Raw genomic sequence first — 23,863 nt, 5'->3', positions numbered from 1 at the left:
TGCCTACCTCCTGCCCCTGAGAAAAGAGATGAACCTCTTCCATTTACTATCCCCATCCCAGTGCCTGTCTCCATCCCGGAAATGCTGATTTTCACTGCTAACCTGCTCTATGTCTTTGGACAGAATTTTATTTTCTCCAGAGAGAGAGTTCAAATTTTTGGACGTGTGTATGTGAGCAGTTTTGCCTGTTTCAGCTGCTGTTGAGAGATCTTCAGTGTCTCAAACACAGCTGTGTGCTTGCTCTTTTGGAGAGCTCAGCTGGTACTCTCCCAAGACTGTGTTGTCTCCAGGGTTTGTTACCTTGAACCATGGCACACTCCTCCTGCGGTCCTTTCTCAGCACCCTCTCCTATGTCCAGGCATTGTTTCCCTTTTCAGTGGTTCTCAACCTGTGGGTCGCGACCCCTTTGGCGGTCGAACAGCCCTTTCACAGGGGTCGCCTAAGACCATCCTGCATATCAGATATTTACATTACGATTCATAACAGTAGCAACATTACAGTTATGAAGTAGCAACGAAAATAATTTTATGGTTGGGTCACAACATGAGGAACTGTATTTGAAGGGCCAGAAGGTTGAGAACCACTGCTTTAGATCAAGACATGATGGGTTCTCTCCTGAGAAGGTACTATGACATATTCACTGATTAAGTAAGATGTTTCCCCCAAAATGTGTAATTTTTGACCATTATAATATTTACACTTTAACAGAAGATATTTAAGGACTTAAAAACAAACAAAAAACCTAATGCCCAGTGCATTGGAATTCTAATCATGAAACAGACTGTGGAGTTACTAATTTGTCTTGGGGGTCCTACCCAGTGTCCCCTTAATTCCTCCCATGGGGGTGGGGATAACATTCTCCCCCACCTTTTGCGAGAGTTCATGGGGCAGAACTTTATAAAACCCCCAATCTAACAATTTTCTTTTTCTCTCTCTTCTATTTTTGTTTCCTAGGAACGAGTGGAATATCTCTTTCTCATCATTTTTACTGTGGAAGCATTTTTAAAAGTAATAGCCTATGGACTTCTCTTTCACCCTAACGCTTACCTCCGCAACGGGTGGAATTTACTAGATTTTATAATTGTGGTTGTAGGGTAAGTACAGCTACCCTTCTCTACTTCCTCCCCTCACCTCTGCCGCCAACCAATACATATCTCTTCCCTTCTGTGTTTATATCTCCTTTTGATCTGGTCACAGTGGCTCTGGGCGCAGGCAGAACAAGAGGACTTACTAAATATCTCTTTGAATTCAGATTTTCTCCAAAGGGAAAGGAGCCATTATCTAGGAACCTCCTCACCACTACTCTCTCTCTCTCACACACACACACACACACACACACACACACACACACTCACACACACACATGCATGCATGAGTTGAATGTGAGTACTTTTGATGGAACCCAGGGTCCTTCATGCAACTTAGGACAGTCCTCTGCTTAAGGTGTTTTCTTCCATCTCCAACCACACCTGGCCTGACAGCGCCTCTGACCAATGTCCCTGCTGTGTCACTGAGCAGATTAGTTCAGCTTGCCTGTGAGCATGCAGTCCCTGGGCCTGGTTGGGGCTGGCACACAAGCACTGCAGATGCCCCCTCTCACCTCTGCAGTGAGCTTTGTTCTGTGGCCAAGGAACCAGGCTGCTCAAGATAGGTGGGTGAGAAGAAACAGGGAACTATGAAGGACCAAGATGATGAGTAGCCAAACCCAAATCAAACACAGCCTCCCCTTGACATGCTGCTGGATTTTAGTATCAGATGAGGCAAAGTCAATATATGCTTTTTTTAAAAAAAGCATTGTATGAAATCTTAAATAAAATTTAGAAGTAATCTTCTCATCGAGGAATTAGTAACTTCACAGAATGATTCTCTGGGACATACTTCTACCTAACAAGCCTACATCTGCTATGTGAGATGTAATTTATTAGCACACAATGGTTGAAGTTCCTACGACTCGGCTGTTTTCTAAAGGGAGGGTCCCTTTGCAGCAAGATTTCACTTTAAGAACTAGCTGGCTTCTTTGAGCCCAGGGAGAGCTCAAGTTGTAGCCACCTTGTGTTTCCACTGCCTTGGAGTTCGGACGGGCTTCATTGTCAAGGTCAATATGTCATTTGGCTCTTACCCCAAGAAACTATTTTCCTGAATCCTTTTGTGCTGTCCCAGTGAAGACCAAGGCCTCACAGTTTCTCCAGAGCACTCGCTGCTTGTGATCTCATGGGAGTGTCTGGTCTTTCCTGAAGGAAATAACACGGGGGCAAATCGAGGTCAATTGGAAGTTATGTCCTTGTCTCTGGCCATCTGGATGGCTTGTGAAGGTTTGGAACTGTTTTAGAGTTTTTACTTTGTTGTCCTTTTTTGCCTGACCAATGAGTGACACACTTGGGCCACATTAACATCAGGGATATTTGGGTGACTTGAGCACTAAAATCAGACTGTTTGCCAGGAATATATCTGGTTCCAGAGGACTCAGAGTGAGGAGGCAGTTATACAAGAGATTTTGCCAGAATTTCATGCCAGAATGCACAACAAGTGACTCCACAAATGCCTTGAATTAACTCAGTAAAACATAGCAGAGGTCTTTAAGGTGGGTTGTTCCAAATGTCCCTGAATCCTTTTTAAATCCAGCATCTTTTGCAAGGCCTCAGTCTACTGGGAACTTTTCATACATGTGTGGAAAAGAGCCCCAGGCTGAGCTCGGGTGCTTCTGGGAGCCATGGAGAGACGAGGTATCTTGCTGGGACCAATTTTGTTTAGGCAAGGACGCTGCTTTCTCTCATGTTTATGAATGAATCAGACTTGACCAGATACAGCTCCGTGCTCCATTCATGGCCTTAACTAGAGCACACGAGGTGAGAACAGGCAGCACTGGTAGGCATCCAACAGGAGCCCTGGGATGGGGGAGCAGCTGCCGGCCAGGCCTGCGCACTGGGAAACCCTGCTCATCTCTAGCTTGTTTAGATTCCCCTGCACCTCTTGTACTGCTTCTCCTTCTCACAACCACAGAAGGTGGACTTTTTGTGGGTCATGTAGATTCTGGTCACATCTCCCTGGGGTCTAGACCATGTGCCCAATGGAGAAAGGCAGGCATTCTTCCAAAAGACACCTCTAGTTGACTCTAAGCCTTTTGCTCACCTTGTGGTTCAGCGTGACCCTTTGAGTTCTTCCCCATTAATATCACACGTGGCCATGTTTGGGACCTAGTTTCTCTTCTCCATGGGCACTGGTCCTGGGGGATTTCCATCCGGTCTAAATCTCAGCCAATCCTGCTTACTAAAAAAAATGGCGCACATCCCTCCCACCCCCCACAGAAGGTGTAGCTCAACCACCTCTGTTCAGCCGAGCCTCCCATTCCTACTGTCTTTACAGTATTAAATGGGTATCCCTGTTTCCCTTGTATCTCCTAGTAAATACCTGCTCTCCTTGGCACTCCCCACAGCTATTTAGGGGAAGGTCTCTCCTGCCTCCTTCAGGTCAGGAGAGTCTGCCTGGGGGTGCCCCCAGGGAGGGGAGTACCTGCCTGCTGCCGGAGGACCAGGTTGAGAGCCCCTCTCTCACCTCTGCATTGCCCTTCCGGTGGTCTGTGATGAGGCATTTCCTTCCTCCCACAGACCTGTCACATTTTCATCCTAAAGTGGGGTTAGCTCCTTGGTATGATGGGAGATGCTGCTGCTGAGTGAACATAGAGAGGACTTCTGGGGGTGAGCTACCCCGCCCCCAGCCTACCCTGAGAACTGGGGACTCACAGTAGCTCCATCCACTCCAGACATGCTGCGGGAGCCACAAAGGCTTCTGTCTCCCTCCTCATATGTTGGTCCTGCCTCACTGGGGCCTCTGGAGCCTCATTGCCCTGTTCTTTTAAAAGCTCTAATGTTCAGCTAAGGAACCACCAGACACACCTCCCTGCCCCCCCCCCCCCCCCCCCCCACACACACACAAAGCATCGGCATCTGAACCTAGCCCTTAGGACAGGTAGGCACCAAGCCTGGTCCCACCTTTACAGTGTCTAATGAGGAGAAACACAGCAGTCCCCACAGGCCAAGGCAAACATCCTCCAGGCCCGTCCCTGCATTTCCTGCATTTCCTACCCCTTCAAAACTAAAGACAGACACTTAATAAAGAGTCTGCATCAAGTTGGAGCAGGGGTTAAAAGACAGGAAAGTTGTCTACTCTCTGCTCCCTTCACGGAATAATATATGGTGAACATCTTGTACTCTGATAAGCATATTGCTTTCTTTCAGGAAATACTAGCAACCACATCTGGTTTGGATTTGGAATGCTATCTGACCAACTTGTGAACAGGTCTCCATTTCCATGATCTAGACTTCAGTGGAAAGAATATTTCTCTGTGGAGAAAGGAGCCCGCTCCCCCACTCTGGCAAACCACTGCCTGGGATTCCAGGCATCACAGCTAACATGTGAAGCCATCAGATTGCCAAGCCGAGCTGAAAGAATCATGGAGCACACAGAGACTTTAGATGTGGTCTGGCCAGGGTCATCTAACTCCTTTTAGCTGCAGAACCCATTCAAACAAAGCCTTCCTCAGAGGCCCAATGCAAAACACAGATCAAAGGGAGCCCACTGTTAAATATGGGGAAAGGATCCAGAACCCCAGTCACTCACCTCTGGCCTCGCTGCTGGAGATGCCCCCAAGGTTCCATGGAGCACAGTTTGAAAATCCTTAACCTAGACCAGTGGTTCTCAACCTGTGGGTTGCGACCCCTTTGGCGGTTGAACGACCCTTTCACAGGGGTCGCCTAAGACCATCCTGCATGTCAGATATTTAGATTACGATTCATAACAGTAGCAACATTACAGTATGAAGTAGCAACGAAAATAATTTTATTGTTGGGTCACAACATGAGGAATTGTATTTAAAGGGCCAGAAGGTTGAGAACCACTGAACTAGACCAACTTCATTGCTGGGCCCTGCCTGGATCTGAGCTTCTGCAAAGCTAAGCCTGCAGCTACAGCCTCCCATTTCCAGGTCCACTGCTCTGGGTGTGAGTCATTTAAGGCTTGAGTCTAGTCCTCAAAACAAAGTTGCCCCAGCCCTGAGTTCATATCTGGTAAGGGAACCCAGTTTTCATACCTGGACTTCCTTCTTGACCCCAGACCCTGGCCCAGCACACTCTCCACTGGCAGTGAATCAGTAGTCATCTCAAGGTACAAAGGACAGAAATTGTCCCTGTGTACCCTTTCCCTATTGCTCTTGGTTCCCACAAAAAGTCTCAGTCTCCCATCCCATGTAGGCTGTGTCCTCTGATCTGCACCCTTCTCCCCTCCACCCCACTCCTGAATCCTGCCCACTGTGCCCTCTGTGCCCACTGTGCCCTCTGTGCCCCACAGTCCATCTCCACTCAGGGGCAGCAGACATTTCTGTAAAGAGTCAGGTAACAGCTTTTCAGCTTAGTGAACCCTGCAGTCTCTGTCCCAGCTATTCAATTCTGTGGGGAGAGCACAGCAATGATGTAAGGGAAGGGTGTGGCCAAATTCCAGTTAGACTTTATCTTCTGACCCCTCCTTTCACTTTCTGGCTTTAACCTGAGGGTCCTGCTCCCCTTGCAGTCTCTAGAGATGGCCCATTTCCCTCCCAGATGCTTCATTCCACAGCCCAGAGGTCAGGAGAGTGGCCCCGATTTCCCCTTCTTTCTGCTTCCGACCACTGTTCCTCCCACTAAAATCCTCCACTTTTGATGTTTGTGTCATCGGACACTTCTGTGGCCCACATCTCCTATTGTTGTCCTCTACAGACCTTTGAGTCACTCCACATTCCTTGAAGAGTGAGCTCTTGGCTCACTCCCACTCTCCAGCACTCACTGCTCCGCTGTTGCCACCACCTTCCCTGCTCTGGGAGCTTCTTCCCTAGGGATCACGACTCATCCTATTTCAGCTGCCCACTCCCATGATTATACCAATATCCCTGTCATTCCCTAATAACTACACCCTCCCTATAATCTCAAACCAAACATTCTACTCTAAGCAATACCACCATCTTTCCAGCTCACTCCCTCTAGCACTTACCTCCAACAATCCATTCCATTTGTCCTGCCACATCTGTCTGCTCCTCCTCCCATCATGTGCATTCCTCCTTCCAACTGGCTTAGATGCCACATCCCATCATTATAATCCTTCACTTGCATTTATTCTCAACTTTTATTCCTCTCTTCATTTGTCTTGCTCACCAGTCCTGATCAAATCCAACTAGATGGAGATTTTTTGGTACCTGAAGCTGTGCCATTGAAAGGGGAGAGACATATGCAAACTGAAGCTAATGGGTCTCACCACCAACCTCGAATAGGTCAACAGTGATTCCTGGCAACCATGCTACATGTTCCTACTCACTCTTCCACTTTCTCTATGATTCTTTAATGCCCTTGCCTTTCTCTTCAGTCTTCTAATACCTCCTCCCCTTTCACATTTTTAGCTACCTGTTTCCCTGGGAACACAGATGCAATCAAAAGAGAATTTTCATGCATTCTCACAACCACATCTGTGCCCCTATAATGTGCCTCCCAACCTGAACCATGATAAACCTCCCCACCTCTATATAAGGCCAGCATCCCTAAGTGTGTGTTAGGTCCCATCCTGCCTACTGAGGGACATCGGTCCTTTGAGTAATTGTCCCCTCTGTGTCTGCATCGTCAAATTATCCGACTCTGTTAGATGAGTCCCATCACATTTAAAAATGCTACCGTATCTTCATTTAAAAACAAACAAAACACTTGATTCCATACCGCTCTGAAAAACTACCATTTTTCTCTAATCCTTTTTATAGCAAAATTCCTCAAAGGAGTTGTACCGTAGCCACCAGATACATGTGGCCATTCAGCACCTGAAAAGTAGCTAATCTGAATTCAGATATGCTGTAAAATACACAGTAGAGTTAAAAGATTTAGAACAAAAGACAGAGTGACAGCTATCTTATTTAAAATTCTTTACTTATATTTATTACAGATAAAATATTTTGGTTACATTGAGTTACAAAAATATATTGTCAAAGTTAATTTCACCTGTTTCTTTTTTACTTTTTTAATGTGGCTGCTAGAAAATTTAAATTATATATGTGGCTCACATTTGTGGCCTGTATTATATTTCTTTTGGACAAAGCTGTCCATTCTCCCTTTCTCTAGTGCTCCTCCTGTTCTCATATCTATTAGGTTTTTGTTCCCATCACTCTATCAAAACCTGTTTGCATGGTCTCATTCGTCTTCATATTACTAAATTCCATGGTCAGTGGTCCATCCTTGTATCTGTAGCACTTGATGGTTAACCACTCTCTTCTCATGACCAGTTCTTTCACAGCCCTCCATTCTATCTACTTGTCTCTTTTATTGGTTTCTCCTCTCCTTCACTCCTCGGTGTTGGAGCCCCAGTGTTCAGTCCTATCACATCTTCACTTTCTACATTAGCCTCCTAGGTAATCTCGTTGGATTTGACTTTAATACAGTGGACACAAGTATCAAGTGTTTGTCTCCAGCCTGGAGTCCCCACCCCCCAGAAGTCCCTACCCAATAGAGCCTACTAAGACATCTATTCAGATGTCCAACTGGCAGCTCAAACTGCACAAAGTTTAAAATAGAACCCTAGATGTGCATCCCCCATACCTCATCCTTCCAGTTGCTCAAGCCCAAACTGTTGGAATGGTCTTGATTCTTCTGTTTTTCTCACAATTCACATCTGGTTTATCAGCCCATCTCATCACATCTTTCTTAAAGTAAATCCAGAATCCGACTATTCCTCATGACCTCCAACACCACCACCTGGTCTGTGCCTCCCCACCTGGATTAATACAGCAGCCTGCCCTGGCCTTGTCCTACTACAGGCTATTCTTCCCACAGCATTAGAGTGATTCTTTTAAAACCTTAGTCAAATCATGTCACTCTCCTGCTCAAAACCTCCCAGTGCCTTCTGACTCAGAGAGAAAACTGGTAGGGCTCCCTGCTTCCCCTCCACCTTCATCTCCCACTGTGTCTATTTACCTGCTTTGCACCAGCCACCTTGCCACTTGTCCCTCTAATGTACTGCCATGCTGCTCCCTCAGGACCTTTGCACCGACTGTTCCCTCTGCGTCCACTCCTGCACTGTCTTTAGGTCTCTGCTGATATGTCAGCCTAGAAGCGAGTTCCTTTCTTAACCTTTTGATGTCAAACAGGAAGGCTCCCACCCTGGCCCCTCCAGACTCCCCTTCATTGCTGCATTTATCACTCTCTAAATCTGATATACATTTATTGATTATTTGGTTTATTGTCTGACTCCTTCACTAGAATGTAAGCTCCAAGAGGGGGTAATGACTGTCTATTTTGCTGTGGCCTTGGTGTCTAGAACATTACCGGGTGCATAGGTGTTCGCATTTATTGGAGGGATGGACATACAAGCAGAAACACAGAGCAGCAGGACTGCAATTTTCATGTCTTGGTTACATGCCTTAGTGTGTGGTATTGCTCCTGTTGGAAACTTACTCATTCAATCATTTATTCACTTGTTCATCTTATTTCCTTTGAGCATCTATTGTGCCGCCACAAAGTAGATTTCTTTGGGATCATTTATTTGCACCCAGGTACAAATCAAATAGATGGGGAGGAGAAAGAATGTGGTTCCAGGCCACATAAGGGCAGCAGCTAGGATATCACGGAGGGGCCAGAGGGCACCGCAAGGGGACAGGAGGCCTGGCAGCAAACTTCATTTGCTTTTCACTCTGTCTAAGGCTGCCCAGCTCACAGAGCCAGATGTGTTTTCACAGCTTTATGTTGGCAAAGGGCCTGCCTGTGGCCTCGCTCAGACTTCTCTAGGCAGTGGCTATGCCCTGTATACCCACATGATGCATTGTCACCTTCCGATGGCACAGACCCTCCTGGGCACACACCTCAGCACTTGCTGAGGTGGAGATGGTCACAAACTGCTCCCCAGGCCTCCTTCCGAGAATTCAGAGTCCAGCTGAGCAAAGAAACACTGTCTGACAGTTTCTTCTCTCCTTCCTCTCTTTTAGGCTTTTTAGTGCAATTTTAGAACAAGCAACCAAAGCTGACGGGGCAAACGCTCTAGGAGGGAAAGGGGCTGGATTTGATGTGAAGGCGCTGAGGGCGTTCCGCGTGCTGCGCCCCTTGCGGCTGGTGTCCGGAGTTCCAAGTAAGTAGAGCCATTCTTCTTATTTGTCAACACCCTCCACTTTCCTTCTCAAATTGCCAAGAGCACTTTGCAAAGGAACCTGATTTCCCAATAAATGGAGATTTTGCCTAAATGAGATCCTTTGCTTTTAAAAACCCAGCTCTGATGTGAGTCCATTAAAACACACTGTGGTCCAGCTCCTGTAAATACTTGGGAAAAAAACAAAAGCACTCACAGCCAAATGAAGACAAGTTTGCACAGACCAAAGAGCCTTGTGGCCAGCTGAGCAGCCCTGCCAGGCTCTGGGCTGGGAATTTAAATACATTTGTGGCAAAAGCGCCAGGTGAGCAGAGACAGCTAATCCCCAAGGCTCGCAGGGTATTTGAACCAATGGGATTAACTCTACTCTCTGTATTTTGCCAAAGAACAATCAGAAAAGCACCAGTGGATGTTCTAAAAGTTTAATTTTGCCATTTCTTCTAGTTCCTCCTCCTTTCATGTCAAATGAGGCATCTCTTGCCACAGAAGCCCTATTAATGGACCCCGCCTGTCGTAATGAGAACTGGTTTCACCTGAGGGGTGGAGGGTGTTAAGTAATCTCAAACAAGTAGAGTGTTAGGGAGATATTGTCCATCAGGACACCAGTCACATGGACAGCCCCCTCCATGGTGCCCCCAGAATTCTGTCCCATTGGGGATGAGGCCCGGGCACTGAACACAGCAGCTTCAGGCACCTGCATCAGCTCCAGCAAACCCAGCCCATGTTGCTCCTGGGGGCTAAATCAGCTTTCGGGGAGCTTCTCCTTTTCCTTGCTTGATTTGTGGTATCTGAGCATAATTCTGGACTTGTTTGCAGAGAGTTTACACTCTCAAGTCAGCTCCATCAGATCTGGCTCAAGACTTAAGGCAGAGGGGGTCCCTATGACCAAGCTGGAAGCAAACTAGTTTGGGGATGGGGGCAAGGTCAGCAAAACAAAGAGGTCCTCTGAACACCCAGCCTTTACCACCTACCCCGGGGACGGAGCACTTGGTGACATTATGCTGCTTGGTGATATATCTTAGAGTCATAAAACCATGGAAATGTGAAGGACCTCATAGTAACCTGTTCAGTCCTTTGTTTGTTTGTTTTTTCTATTTTTTTGTTCAGTCCTTTTTGTACATGCACAGAATAGTGAAGAGATCGTCTCCAAGTAACTTAACCAGCAGCAGAGCATGGCTAGGACCAGGTCTCCCAACTTTCTAACCAGCTCTTTCCTACCACACCCCAAGACCTCCAGTAAAGAATTAACTGTTGATTGTCTTAGACTTGTACACATATATCCTGTCTCTTCAATTATATTATAAGTCCCTTGAAGCCCAGAACTGTGCCTGATATTGTCTCTGATTCCTGCACAATGTCTAAATAGTCTCTGCACAAGGCAGGGCAGTTTACTTGGTAAATGAAGCAAGAATTGGACTATTTTCTTGGCAGTGAGGCCCCCTGGGCAAGGCTTATGGCCTGTCTTAAACTGGACATAGAGCTAAATCACACAAACACATGCAGAGCAGATTCTTTCTATGTGGCCTTAAACACTGGGGCATGTAGGGATAGAAACATTATATATGACGCCCAAGACCCAATTCCCCTTTTCTGAAGCTTGAATAATTTAGGTTTTCTTGGTCAACAGCCATATCTCAGTAGACCAAAATCAAGGGTGAGAAGGCAGGGTGAGAATGGCTTTGAACATGACTTTAAGGAGCTTATCATGAAGGTGCAGCCAACGTGTCAGTGATATGAATCATTCATTGATTCCAAACTTTAGCTAAACAAGCTACAGTGGACATAATGACTCACTGTTGTGTATGTGCTTATTAGGGGCCCACAATTTCAGAGCATTGTGGTGTGTATGAGGACGTATCATAAAGAATAAAGATGGCCCTAGTCGGTTTGGCTCAGTGGATAGAGCATCGGCCTGCGGACCAAAGGGTCCTGAGTTCAGTTCTGGTCAAGGGCATGTACCTTGGTTGCAGGCTTTTCCCCGGCCCAAACCCTGGTTGGGGCTTATACAGGAGGCAACCAATCGATGTGTTTCTCTCACATCAATGTTGTTTCTCTCTGTCTTTCCCTCTCTCTCCCACTCTCCCTAAAAATCAATGGAAAAATATCCTCGGGTGAGGATTAACAAAAACAACAACAAAAGAGAATAAATATGGTTCTATCACTTGAGGAATATGATAGTCTAATAAAGAGGATATCAGTCAGCTTTTACCACAGGAACAATCCCAAACTCACAGTGACTTAAAAAGGAACACATGTACCTGGATTGTGGTACACAAGGATGTTGGCCAGCCGAGCTGTGCTGGGCTCACCGGGTTCTGCTTGCCGTCTGGATGCAGCCCAGCCTGAAGAAGCGTCCAGCATGCAGGCCATGTTGTTCTCATGGCAGAGGGCAGACAGACACTCACAGAGGGGGCAGAAAGCTAAACCACACAAGCGTATTTTGTTTTTGTTCAAATATGTCTTATATCACAGCTGCTCACATTCCCATAGCCAAAGCAAGTTGCATGGCCATCTTTGTCCTAAAGATAATGGGACAAAGAAATATATCGTACTTACAGAGAAGCATGGGGGAATAATTGTGAACAAGTAGTACAATCTGTCACAAAGGGATTGAGGAGAGTGTTATTAACAGAAATAGTTACACTAATTACTCTAGTACAGAGATTTGTAATTAGAGATGCATATGGCTGAGAACCCTCGTGCTTTAGTGCATGAAAAGGGAGAATTTGATAGAGTAATGGGGGCTCCACTGTAGAAGAAACTTCCGTGTGAAGGTGTCTTGTCCCCACCTGTGTTTGCATAATGGTGGAACTGTACTGTGGTCAGGAAGAGGTAACACTTTTCGGAATTCTCTCATCAGGAAGATGAAGGCATGATAAAGCCCCTCAAATCCAAGGCCCCGGTTTTACCTGTCATGCAGTCCAGGGAGCTACTTTTTGTCATTAAAGATGATGACACTGAGATGGTTTTGCAGTGTGGGCAGCCTTGCAGGTGACTCCATGCTTATGCATGGCAGTAACAACTGTGTCTTGTTTTCTGTAGGTCACCAATAAAAAGAGAATGGATCTTTTTTGAGCTTAAAGAAAGTGCCAATCCAGCCTTCCACCCTTTCTCAATGGAATAGTGTCTGTGTGACTTTTTGAGAAAGTATGTAGCCCAAGGTGAAGAGGTGCACTCTACTAGTTTAGTTGATATCATCTAGGAAAACATCAGCAATATCTCTTATACTACAAACCTAGACAAATGCCTCCTTCTCCCATTTCTCATAACTTAAGGTTGTCTCCTTTTATACTTCAGCAAAACTCTTTTAAAAAAAACAACCCACAGTTGCCTTTACCTGTTATCTCCAATTCTCACCTTTCCATTCTCTCTTGAATCCAGTACAGTCGGGCCTCCTCCCTCGCTACTGTGTCAAACCTCTCTGCTGAGGCCCCTGCGACTTCCATGTTACAGAGTCTGGTGATCCCTTGCCTGGTGAAGTTTTGCTTGATCTATCGGCAGCTTATCTCTGAGCCACTGTGATCACTAGGCTTTTGGAATACTGTCGTTTCTTAGTTGTGCCCTTGCTTCACTTGTTTTTCCTTCTTGGGCATTCGAGGAAATCATGACTGCGATCCTGGCTTTGTGCACAGTAAGGCTGCATGGTTTAGGGGATGATTTCATTGTGATATAGAAATCAGTTGACTCTTTCAATGAAATTCTATGTAACTGCAAGATCTGTCCATTTTGTTTCATCGAGACTCTTCCGCATAAAGGAAATCAGCTCCGCTGCCTGTGCAGCGCCACTGTGCACACGCAGTGCTGTAAGCGCAGGTGGCACCAAAGGACAAGCCATATGGAACAATAAACACTACACAATGAACATGAACAATAAATATGGAAGGTTGTGAATAAATATTTGCCTTGTGTATACAAGGAGTGCCTTTGCTTGTGGAGCAATAAGCAAGGGGTCATTCCTCCTTTCATATAATCCCATCTGCCCTCCAGAGAAGGACTCTTAGGAGTGGACTGAGTAAAGGGGGCAGGCAGAGGGAGGTAAGGAAGGGTCTTTTGGTTTTGTGAGGTCACTGACAAAACGCACAGCAGCCCAGACTGGACCCAGCGCTGAAGGGGATTGAAGGATCAGTTACCTTTATGCAGAACAGGCACCAGCCTTGGAAAACACCATCCACTCACCAGGAACACTTATCAGGCACGTTCTGTGGGCCAGGCATGAGGCAAGGCACTGGGGCTCAAAGATTAATAGGATACTATCCCCAGCTGTCCAGGTACTTGAATGCTTTGGACTTTTCATGGGATACCTGCTTTCCTATGACATGAATTTGTTTAAGGTTAGCTCCTTCTCAGTTAAAAGTGTTGTTTCTGGAAGCACACACAATAGAAAACAGCTTGTTATTATACAAGGGTTTGCTTCCTGATTGAAAAGTGAGAAGGAGCAGTGAGAACCGTGTGTGGAGAGGGGTCAAACTCTTTTTTTTGTTGTTTTCCTTGCTTAGATTAGGACTGTTTCCTAACAACAAATCAGCACCGATCAGTTGACAAGTAGCTGATGAGTGGATACCAATAGAAGGCACCAGGAGAGACTTAAGACAGCTGTGCGCATGAGCTCTTGAATCAGACTGCCTGGCTTCTGCCACTGACTTACTCTGTGACCTTGGAGAAGTTACTCAGCCGCTTTGTGCCTTAGCTTCCTCATCTAAAATGGGAATAATAATAGAACTTATTTCATATGTTGTTAGAAGAACTAAATGAGTGCAATGGCAATGTTAGCTAATTAGTTACTAGCCCCCCAGGCGGGGGGGGGGGGGGGGCGCAGGGGCCCTCAAACATTGCCTAGCATACAGTGAGCACTCAGTTCAATGGTGGCTGTTACATCCCATTACATTATGCATGTAAAATAGAAGTATATGACAAGATTACTATCAAGACCAAACATCCTATATAATAAAAGGCTAATATGCAAATCGACCAAACAGCAGAACGACCGGTTGCTACAATGCAAACTGACCACCAGGGGGCAGATGCTCAACACAGAAGCTCCCCCTTGTTGGTCAGTGCGCTCCCACAGGGGGAGCGCTGCTCAGTCAGAAGCCGGGCTCATGGCTGGCAAGCACAGAGGTGGTGGCGGGAGCCTCTCCCGTCTCCGCAGCAGTGCTAAGGATGTCCGACTGACATCCTCTGAGGGCTCCCGGACTGTGAGAGGGCACAGGTCGGGCTGAGGGACCCCCCCACTGAGTGCACAAATTTCGTGCACTGGACCTCTAGTAAAGAATAATCAAGAGGTAAATATCAACCTGAGACAAGAAAAATACCAGAGTGGCATGTGCATGATTATTTGACTTGCATAGAAAATGAAATGGATTCACAGGGTAAGTTTCCTAGGGATTGTTGCAGTCCAGAAAAGCTTATGAAGGAGTCAGTATTTGAGATGAGCCTTGAGGCTTATGTAGAAGAGGTAGGGATGGAAGTGAAAGGGCATTTGGGGTGAAAACCTCCTTTGTTTGTGTCACCAATACAGGGAAGCCCAGGCCTGCACATAAGGCTATGTATGAACCAAGACAATGGAGGAGGAAGGAGTGAGAACCAGATGAGAAAAGTCAGCAGGGAACAGACTGGTGGGTCCAGAATTCCAAGCCAATAGGCAATTTTCTAAACAGCCACCGATGTTCCCTCTTCATTAGAAACATTTAAAAGACTGCACTACAGAGAAATAGCTAAATGTCTCAGAAATCCCCTGAGTGTCAGAATGGATAGTGGATCTTGAATTCCAGGGAGATTCATTAATCCACCCTGGATACAGTGAGCTGGTAGCAAAGCTAATTCAGAGCCAGACCAGAGCAGCCCACACTCTCCCACCCTGCACTCCTCCCCGTGGGCCGGGGCTGGACACCCTGCTCGCAGAGCACTCTGCTAGCTCCAACGCTGCAGGATACCTGTCACTCTCTTTTTTGTTCATGAGGGAGTGGATCCTCCTGCTGCAAAAGGGAAAAACTCGCCCAAGTTCCCCGGTGACCCCCTCTCGTCCTGCATGCAGGCTTTCCTCCAGAATGGGCTCTCCCTCCCAGCTCTAGTAACTGTGAGACTGGCCACACCAATTATCGAACACTGCCATTGGGGGCATATTAGAGCTGCTAAAAACAACTTTTCTGAGTGTTTTCACGCTTTGATAGTTCAAAAGTAGTCATGCCATCCTGCCCGAAATTTGCTCTTCGGTGAGTTGGGCGACCATGGATTTGCAGTCACCATTACTGCTGCCAGGACAGTGTCCTGTGGCCCGGGGGAAGCCCGCACCACTGGGAGGGCTTGAGCACCGGAGGTGGTCCCCAGAAACAGTTCGTCACTCTCACTTTATTTACAGACACCTCACCATGCAGATTTGAGGTGTGTGTGTGGGTGGGGGGGAGGGGGAGCGTCTGCCTAAAGCTGATACTCAGAAATCAAGTAACTCGACCGCCTGAAATGGACACACTTTGGAAACTGAGTCCCAGAGAGGATCCACACTGCTTCCTTCCTCACCCCTGCTTTTTCCACGGCCTATGTCATCATCCTCTCAGGCCAGCCTTCATTCCTGGTTAGGGTGACCTAACGCCCTGAAGTGTCCACATGCTTCAGGTGGCGCAGTGCCTGTAAGTGAAGGGGGCAGAAGTCTCCGACTCCAGCCCTACTTTTTCTCACAACCAGCTCGGTGGCCTTGGGCAGGTTCTCTCTTGGGACCTCTGTTCCGCATCTGTGACTTGAAGGGCCAGGACTGGCTGGCTCTGCATGTCTTCCTTCCCCACATCCTCCTCTCCACAGCAGCTAATACCCCTTGCCTTTGGCAGGCCTTCTTGCCTCTCCACCCTCTGCTCTTTACCTCCTTTCATTTCCTTGAATCTGGCCTTCTTCTTCCCCACACTTCCTATTTTGCTTCCTGTGCCTTTTCATCCCTAAAGAGGTCTTAAATGTCAGGGGACCTGGGACCAATATGTGGGGACACTTATAAGACTACTTGCAAGGACAGGGACATGAGCAGAGGGCCACCCATAAGTCCATCCCTCACTCTACTTCTCAGAGGGCCACAGGCTGCCTACTCCCACTGTGCACTCCATCCAGAAATCCTTTCTGCCTCATCTTCTAGGCCCACTTCTCTACCACTTCTTTCACTGACACAGGAAGTAATAAAACCTTGTTCCCTACATTCATCTCATGGTGCTATTCCTGAAGTAGAATGTCTGATATCTGGTCCAACCAAGTTCCCTTTCTACAGACAGGAGCACTGCAGCCCAGACAGTTAAATAGCTTTCTGAAGGTCAAACAGGTGGCAGGCAGGCAGGGCTCAATTCCTGCACCATCTGTGGAAGACTGATGGCAGTCATGAAGGGACCCTCTGGTTTTGTAGTCTTTGGAGGTTGCAGTGCTCCCTTGTACACATTGGTTTACAGCCACAGCAAGAGGGAAGCAAGCCCTGGGAGTGTCAGTGTTCCCTCCCACCTTCCTGCCCTAGGCAGCCCTGGGTTGGTGTTCCCTAAGGCCCCCACAGAGCCCTCTGGGGCAGAGGTGAAGAGCATGACCTCTTAACTTTCTAAACAGGTTGCTGACTGGTTTTACTGTGAAGAGTCTGAAGTTAGATCCCTGTTGTGGGCATGCCTTGCCTATCAGACACAGAACAGAATTTAGAATAGGGCCCCACACTCCCTGCCCCAGTCTCCCAATGCCTTTCATATTCCCTACACCTAGTGGTGCTCGCCCTCTTCCACTTCACCCAGTGGGATTCCTCATCTTCCACTGCAGCCCTCTCTCCACTGATTTGCCACCTGTTGTCCTCCTGCCCCCTTTCCAGGTGCCTCCAAAGGGGGATTTCAGGGGCACAGGTATAGTCCCAGCTCTGCTGGCAACCTTTTTGTCCTCTGCTTTGTGCTTTGCCGAGGTTTATCTACAAAATGAGATTGATAATGGGTATTGTATACACAGGAGAAAGATTTCACCTGTGAAGTGTCATGAGCTTCTATCCTCCACTTGAAGAGAGATGTTATGGATTGTGATGAGACACAGCATGAGGTAGTGAGAAAAGAAAGACACCCAAATGCAGCAAAGCAAGTTAATGTAAACAATGGGCATATTTCAGAAGTTCCAGTTCCTGCTGTCATGGAATTCTACTGAGAAGTTATTGACTAACAATAACAGAATGTGACTAATCTGGGAAAGTCTCTATTACGTGGTGCTCTACATACAGCAGCTTACTTTATGATAACAAAGAATGCATCCAATCACACGGTAACTTCTCAGATTTACCAAAGTGCACAGACATTCCCCCAGCGATGAAAAGGTCCCATTTTGATTTGAGAATGAAATGTGGTGGTGATAAATGTTAGGGTTATCACCAATTAAAAGCCATATTCAGTGTCAGTGCCAGGCTTTCAGACCTTTATTGGTTGATTAATCGGCCCCACAGTACAGGAAGACAGAGACATTACCCCTAATTTATAGATGAGCACATGCAGTCGCCAGTGCTTCTAGACGAGAGTAATGCAGATGGGCTAACGGGGTAATCCAAATGGGCTCAGACTCTTCCAGCCGTTTACCCCCTGCAGCATCCCCACCCCTGTTGTTGGGAGGAGGACATAACTCTCTCAGCAGGATGCCCACCTGGCTTTGAAGAGTGAGGGCAGTTGATATAGTTCCAGTGTTGGTTCCTTTATGTTTTGAGGGCTCATGAACCTTTTTGCCACCGGATCTGAAGAGAAATGGTATTACTGCCACCCAAGGGACTTGTGATGATGGTGGAGGCACTCCAGGCTTGCCAGTGAGGAGGCTAGGGCTCTAAGTCTGGCCTGCAATGTGACCTTCCCTTTTGACCTCTGGCCCTCAGTTTCCTCATCTGGGAAATGAAAGGGTTAAACTGTATTCACCCTAAAATTCTTCCCAGCAGTGTCCTTCTGTGCTCCAATAACAGAGAATAGGAGTGAGCTGAGAATTTCTTAAGTCGCTAATTCTATATGTAGTCAAGGCTAGGGTGTGACCTTGGACAGATGCCTTCACTCTTGCAGAACCTCAATACACTAGCAGTCAGTCCAGAGGTGGGAGAATATGTCACACAGTAAGTCAGTAATATTTACTAAGCACTGACTATGCACCTGGGCCCTGGGAGAGAGAGCTTCTTCAACTCAGGAAGCTCCATGATGGATTCTCCCTCATGCCCCGCCCTTCCCTAGAGACCCTCCAACATGAAAAAACAGCCAGCAGCAAGGTCACTATAATTTAATTTAAAATAATGGTAATGATAAAGGCCACTTAGGCTTACCAGTGATCCATGCTTTATAAATGTTGGAGAGAGAAACGAGGGGAGAGGAAGTGAAGATGGAGTGAGGTCAGCGGCCCATGAAGTGATCAATACACAGAGCATGAGCTTCATGCACCTATTATTCTTGATTCATTCCCTCTCACTGATCCATGGCATCTAGTAGTTGAGGACATAGGTAGCGGAGTCCTACTAGCTAGTTTCCAATTCCAAAGCCAATTATTAGCTATGGGCCTTGGTTTTCTGACCTTAAATCAAAGTTAAAATTGCAATTACCTCATGGAGTTGTTGTGAGGATGAAATAAGTACGTGCTTGTGAAGCATTCAGAATTGTGCTCAGCACTTAGAAGCATTCAGCAAATGTAAGATGTCAGTATTCCTATGGGTACAACTTCCTTTCTCCCTGCCCAGGCTCCAAGTTAAACTGATTTGAGGAAGAGGGACATTTACACTTGATTTTTTTAAAAATTAACCTTATTGAAGTATAATTCATATTCAACTACATGTTCAAATTTTACCTGTATGGTTGGATTTTTAATAACCTTACAGCAGTGTAAATTTCATTTACCCAGCCCCCTCCTGTGTGATGGTTATACATCTTTCACTTATGCATGTATTATAAACCCCACCCCACAGTGTTAATAGTTTTTGCCTTAAACAGTCAGTCATCTTTAAATTATCAAAAAAATAAAGCAATGTTTTATATTTACTCACTCATGCACCATTTCTGGTGCTCTCCATTCCTTTCTGTAGATCCAGGTTGCCTTCTGGTATCATCACCCCTCACCCTGAAGCACATCCCTAGCATTTCTATAACACAGGTCTGACGGATTATCTCAACTTTCATTTCTCTGAAAATGTTTTTATCCCATCCTCTTTTTGAAGTAGATTTTTATTCTTTATTGGAGTGACATTGGTTAACATTATCTACATTTCAAGTGTACAATTCTATAATACATCATGTGTGTTGTGAGCTTACCACTCAAAGTCTAGTCTCTTTTCATCACCATACATTTGACCCTTCTTCATCCTCCCCATACCTCCCCTCCCTCTGGTAACCACCATTCTATTGTCTGTGTCAGTGAGTTTGTTCATTTGTTTTATATTCCACATATAAGTGAAATTATGTGGTTCTTGTCCTTTTCCATCTGACTTATTGCACTTAGCATGGTCCTCTAAGATCCATCCACGTTGTTGCAAATGGGAGTATTTCACCCTTTCTTATGACTGAGTAGTATTCCATTATATATATACTAGAGGCCTGGTGCTCAAAATTCATTCATGGGGGGGGGGGGCGGGGGCGGTCCCTCAGTCCAGCCTGCACCCTCTCACAATCCAGGACCCCCTTGGGGAATGTCTGACTGCCGGTTTAGGCCCGATCCCACAGGGGTTGGGCCTAAACCGGCAGTTGGATATCCCTCTCGCAATCCGGGACTGCTGGCTCCTAACCGCTCACCTTCCTGCCTGCCTGATAGCCCCTAACCACTCTGCTTGCCTGCCTGATCACCCCTAACAACTCACCTGCCTGCCTGATCACCCTAACAGCTTGCCTGCCTGCCTGATCACCCCTAACTTCTCACCTGCCTGCCTGATCGCCCCTAACCACCTCTTCCTTGGCCCCCGCACCCGGGACCTGAGCTTCCCTCCCTATGGCTGGCCACAGGCACCCAGGACCCAGGCTTCTCTCCCTCTGGCCAGCCACAGACATCCGGGCCAGCTTCGCCCGGGCCGGCACCTGGGAACCTGGGCGGCTTTGTCTGGGCAGGCACCTGGGACCCCGGGCGGCTTTGCCCGGGCCCCAGCTTTGTCAGGAAGGACAACTGAATGACGTACGGAAGATGTCCAGTCTATCCAGTCTAATTAGCATATTACCCTTCTACCAGTATAGACTAGAGGCCCAGTGCAAGGATTTGTGCACCGGTGGGGTCCCTGGGCCTGGCCTGCGCCCTCTAACAATCCAGGACCCCTCAGGGAATGTCAGAGGCCCAGTGCATGGATTTGGCCCAATCCCCATGACCAGGCCAATGGACCCCACTGGTGCACCAATCCATGCACCAGGCCTCTAGTATGCTTATAAGATCTTTGGTTAATCTCTTCCCACCCTTCCCCCTCCCCCCATCACTCTGAGATTCATCAGTCTGTTCCATGTTTCCATGCCTGTGCATTGAGCGTCTGCCCCCTGGTCGCCAGTGCACATCATAGCTACCCGTTGAATGGTCAAATAGTCAAATGGTCACTTAGGCTTTTATATATATTGATATATATCACATCTTCTTTATTCAGTCATCCATCAAAGGAAACTTAGGTTGTTTTCATGTCTTGGCTACTGTGTATAATCCTGCAATGAACATAGGGTTACATATATCCTTATGAATAAGTGTTTTCAAAATTTTCAGGTAGATAACCAGATGGGGGATTAATAGGTCATGTGGTAGTTCTAGATTTAATTTTTTGAGGAACCTCCATACTTTTTTCCATAGTGACTATACCAATTTTCATTCTCCCTCCCCCCCCCCCCCAGTAGTATATGAGGGTTTCTTTTTCTCCTCTCTAACACTTACTTACTGTCTTCTTGATAATAGACATTTCAACAGATGTGAGGTGGTATCTCATTATAGTTTTGATTTGATTTTTCCTTGTAGCTAGTAAAGTTGAGCATCTTTTCATATATCTGGTGACCATTTGTATGTCCTCTTGGGAAAAGTGTCTGTTCAAGTCCTCTGACATTTTTAAATAGGATTACTTATTTGTTTTGTTGTTGAGTTGTATGAGTTTATTATATATTTTTGATATTAGACCATTATTAGAGGTGTTGTTTGAAAATATCTCCACACATTTGGTTGGTTGCCTTTTTGTCTTGTTGATTTGTTGGTTTGTTTTTCTGTGCAGAAACTTTTTAGTTTGATATAGTCCCATTCATTTATTTTTGCCTTTACTTCCCCTTGCCTTTGGGATGAAGGTTATAAAATTCTCTCAGCAACCAAGATTCATAAATTTAGTAGCTGTTTTCTTCTGTGTTTAGATTTTGATCCATTTTGATTTAAATTTGTGTATGGTGTCAAATAGCAATCTAGTTTCATTCTTTTGAATGTGGTTTTCCAATTTTCCCAACACCATTTATTGAAGAGGCTTTCTTTTCTCCATTGTATGTTTTTGACTTTTTTATAAAAAATTAGTGGTCCATATACATGAGGGTTTATTTCTGGGTTGTTAATTCTGTTTCATTGGTCTGCATGTCTGTTCTTCTACCAATACCATGCTGTTTTTATTATAATAGCTTTGTAGTATAATTTGAGGTCAGAAAGTGTGATACCTCCAGCTTTGTTCTTTTTTTCTCAGGAAATTTTGATGACTTTTTGTTCTACTTCTTTTAAAAATGCCTATGGGATTTTTGATGGGGATTGCATGAAATCTGTGTATTGCTTTTGGTAATATGACCATATAGGTGAATCTTGTGTTGTTATTATAATCCACTTAGTCACTCCTTGTCTTTTGATTGGAGAATTTAGTCTATTGATATTCTTTAAATTATTGATGGATATGTACTTGTTGCCATTTAAAAACATGTTTTTTGGTTGTTTTGTAGTTCCTCTGTTTCTTCTTTTGCTTTCTTCCCTTGTTCTTTGATTACTTTCCTTAGTATTATGCTTAGAGTCCTCTCATTATCTTTTATGTATCTATTATAGATGTTTGCTTTGTGTGATTACCACGAGGCTCACATATAACAGCATATATATGTCTGTTTTAAGTTGATAGCATCTTAACTTTGAAGGCATTCTAAAACTCTAAATTTTTGCTCCCCATTTTATGTTTTTGATGTCACATTTTACGTTTTTTTAGTTTGTGTACCCTTTAACTGATGATTGTAGTTACAGTTATATTTACTCCTTTTTTTCTTTTAGCCTTCATATTAGATTTATAAGTAATCAATCCACTTATGGAAATAATAATATAGTTTTAAATAATAATATAAGAATAAACTGTGCTTATGTACTCACAACTGTAAACCTATTTTTGCCATACCCTCTGTATACATATATATATTTATCTTTAGCAGTTAAATTTATTTATTTATTTATTTTTACTAATTAATGTCCTTTATTTATAGCTGAAAGAAGTTTTGTTAACATTTCTTATAAGGTTGGTTTATTTTTTAAAAAAATATATTTTTATTGACTTCAGAAAGGAAGGGAGAGGGAGAGATAGAAACATCAGTGATGAGAGAGAATCATGGATCGGCTGCCTCCCACATGCCCCCTACTGGAGATCAAGCCCACAACCCTGGTTATGTTTCCTGTGTGGGAATCGAATCGAACTGCGACCTCCTGGTTCATAGTTTGATGCTCAACCACTGAGTCACACCCCTGGGCAGCTTTTGCTTTTTTGTAACTCTTTTTTCTTCAATTTTGAATAACTGCTGGGTAGAGTATTCTTGGTTGATATTTTTTCTTTTAGCTCTTTGAATATATCATGCTACTCCCTTCTAGCTTGCCAAGTTTCTGCTGAAAAATCTCCTGGGAGTCTCATGTGGGTTTGAAAAATCTCCTGATGATCACATGGGAGTTCCCTGTATGTAACAAGTTGATTGTATCATGCTGATTTTAAGATTCTCTTTTTGTATTTAACTTTTGACATTTTAATTATAATGTGTCTTGGTGTGGATATTTTTGGGTTCATCTTATGTGGAACTCTCAGGGCTTCCTGAATCTGGATGTCTGTTTCCTTTTTCAGGTTAAGAAAGTTTTCAGTTATTATTACTTTAAATACATTTTCCCACCTTTTCTCTCGCTCTCCTTCTGGGACCCATATAATTAAAATGTTATTATTCTTTTTTTTTAAATATATTTTATTGATTTTTTACAGAGAGGAAGGGAGAGAGACAGAGAGTTAGAAACATCGATGAGAGAGAAACATCGATCAGCTGCCTCCTGCACATCTCCTACTGGGGATGTGCCCGCAACCCAGGTACATGCCCTTGACCGGAATCGAACCTGGGACCTTTCAGTCCACAAGCCGACGCTCTATCCACTGAGCCAAACCGGTTTCGGCAAAAATGTTATTATTCTTGATGTTGCCCCATAGCTCCGTTAACTTATCTCTGCTTTTAAAAATTATTTTTTCTTTCTACTGTACTATTTGAATGAGGTACACTGCTCTGGCTTCTACATCAATGATCCTTTCTTCTCCTTTATCGAGTCTGCTGTCAAACTTTCTAGTGTAAATTTCAGTTCAGTTCTTCAGCTCTGTTACTTCTGTTTGTTACTTCCTTATATTTTCTGTCTCTTTGTTAAAAATATCACTGTGTTCATCCATTCTTACCCCAAATACAGGGAGCATCTTTATGACCATCACTTTAAAATTTTTATCAGGTAAATTACTTATTCTGATTCAATAAGGGTTTTTATTTTTCTGAGTTTGTATCTTGTTCTTTCATTTGGAACATAT

The 23,863-nt window shown here is 45.1% G+C and overlaps 1 protein-coding gene across 11 annotated transcripts in view; it reads left to right on the top strand.

Moving 5' to 3' along the window:
* Nucleotides 1-23,863, top strand: part of CACNA1C (calcium voltage-gated channel subunit alpha1 C) — a 698,738-nt gene that overhangs the window by 473,293 nt on the left and 201,582 nt on the right. For all 11 annotated transcript variants that reach the window (XM_036302132.1, XM_036302133.1, XM_036302134.1 and 8 more), the window contains exons 4-5: nt 955-1,094; nt 8,984-9,123. In XM_036302132.1, the coding sequence (XP_036158025.1) occupies nt 955-1,094; nt 8,984-9,123 (280 nt within the window). The remainder of the gene's footprint in view (nt 1-954; nt 1,095-8,983; nt 9,124-23,863) is intronic.

This window comes from Myotis myotis, unplaced genomic scaffold (assembly GCF_014108235.1).
Source record: "Myotis myotis isolate mMyoMyo1 unplaced genomic scaffold, mMyoMyo1.p scaffold_m19_p_3, whole genome shotgun sequence".
Classification (NCBI taxonomy): Eukaryota; Metazoa; Chordata; class Mammalia; order Chiroptera; family Vespertilionidae; genus Myotis; species Myotis myotis.
Note: the sequence above shows the minus strand (reverse complement) of the source record. Positions and strands in the feature narration are given on the sequence as shown.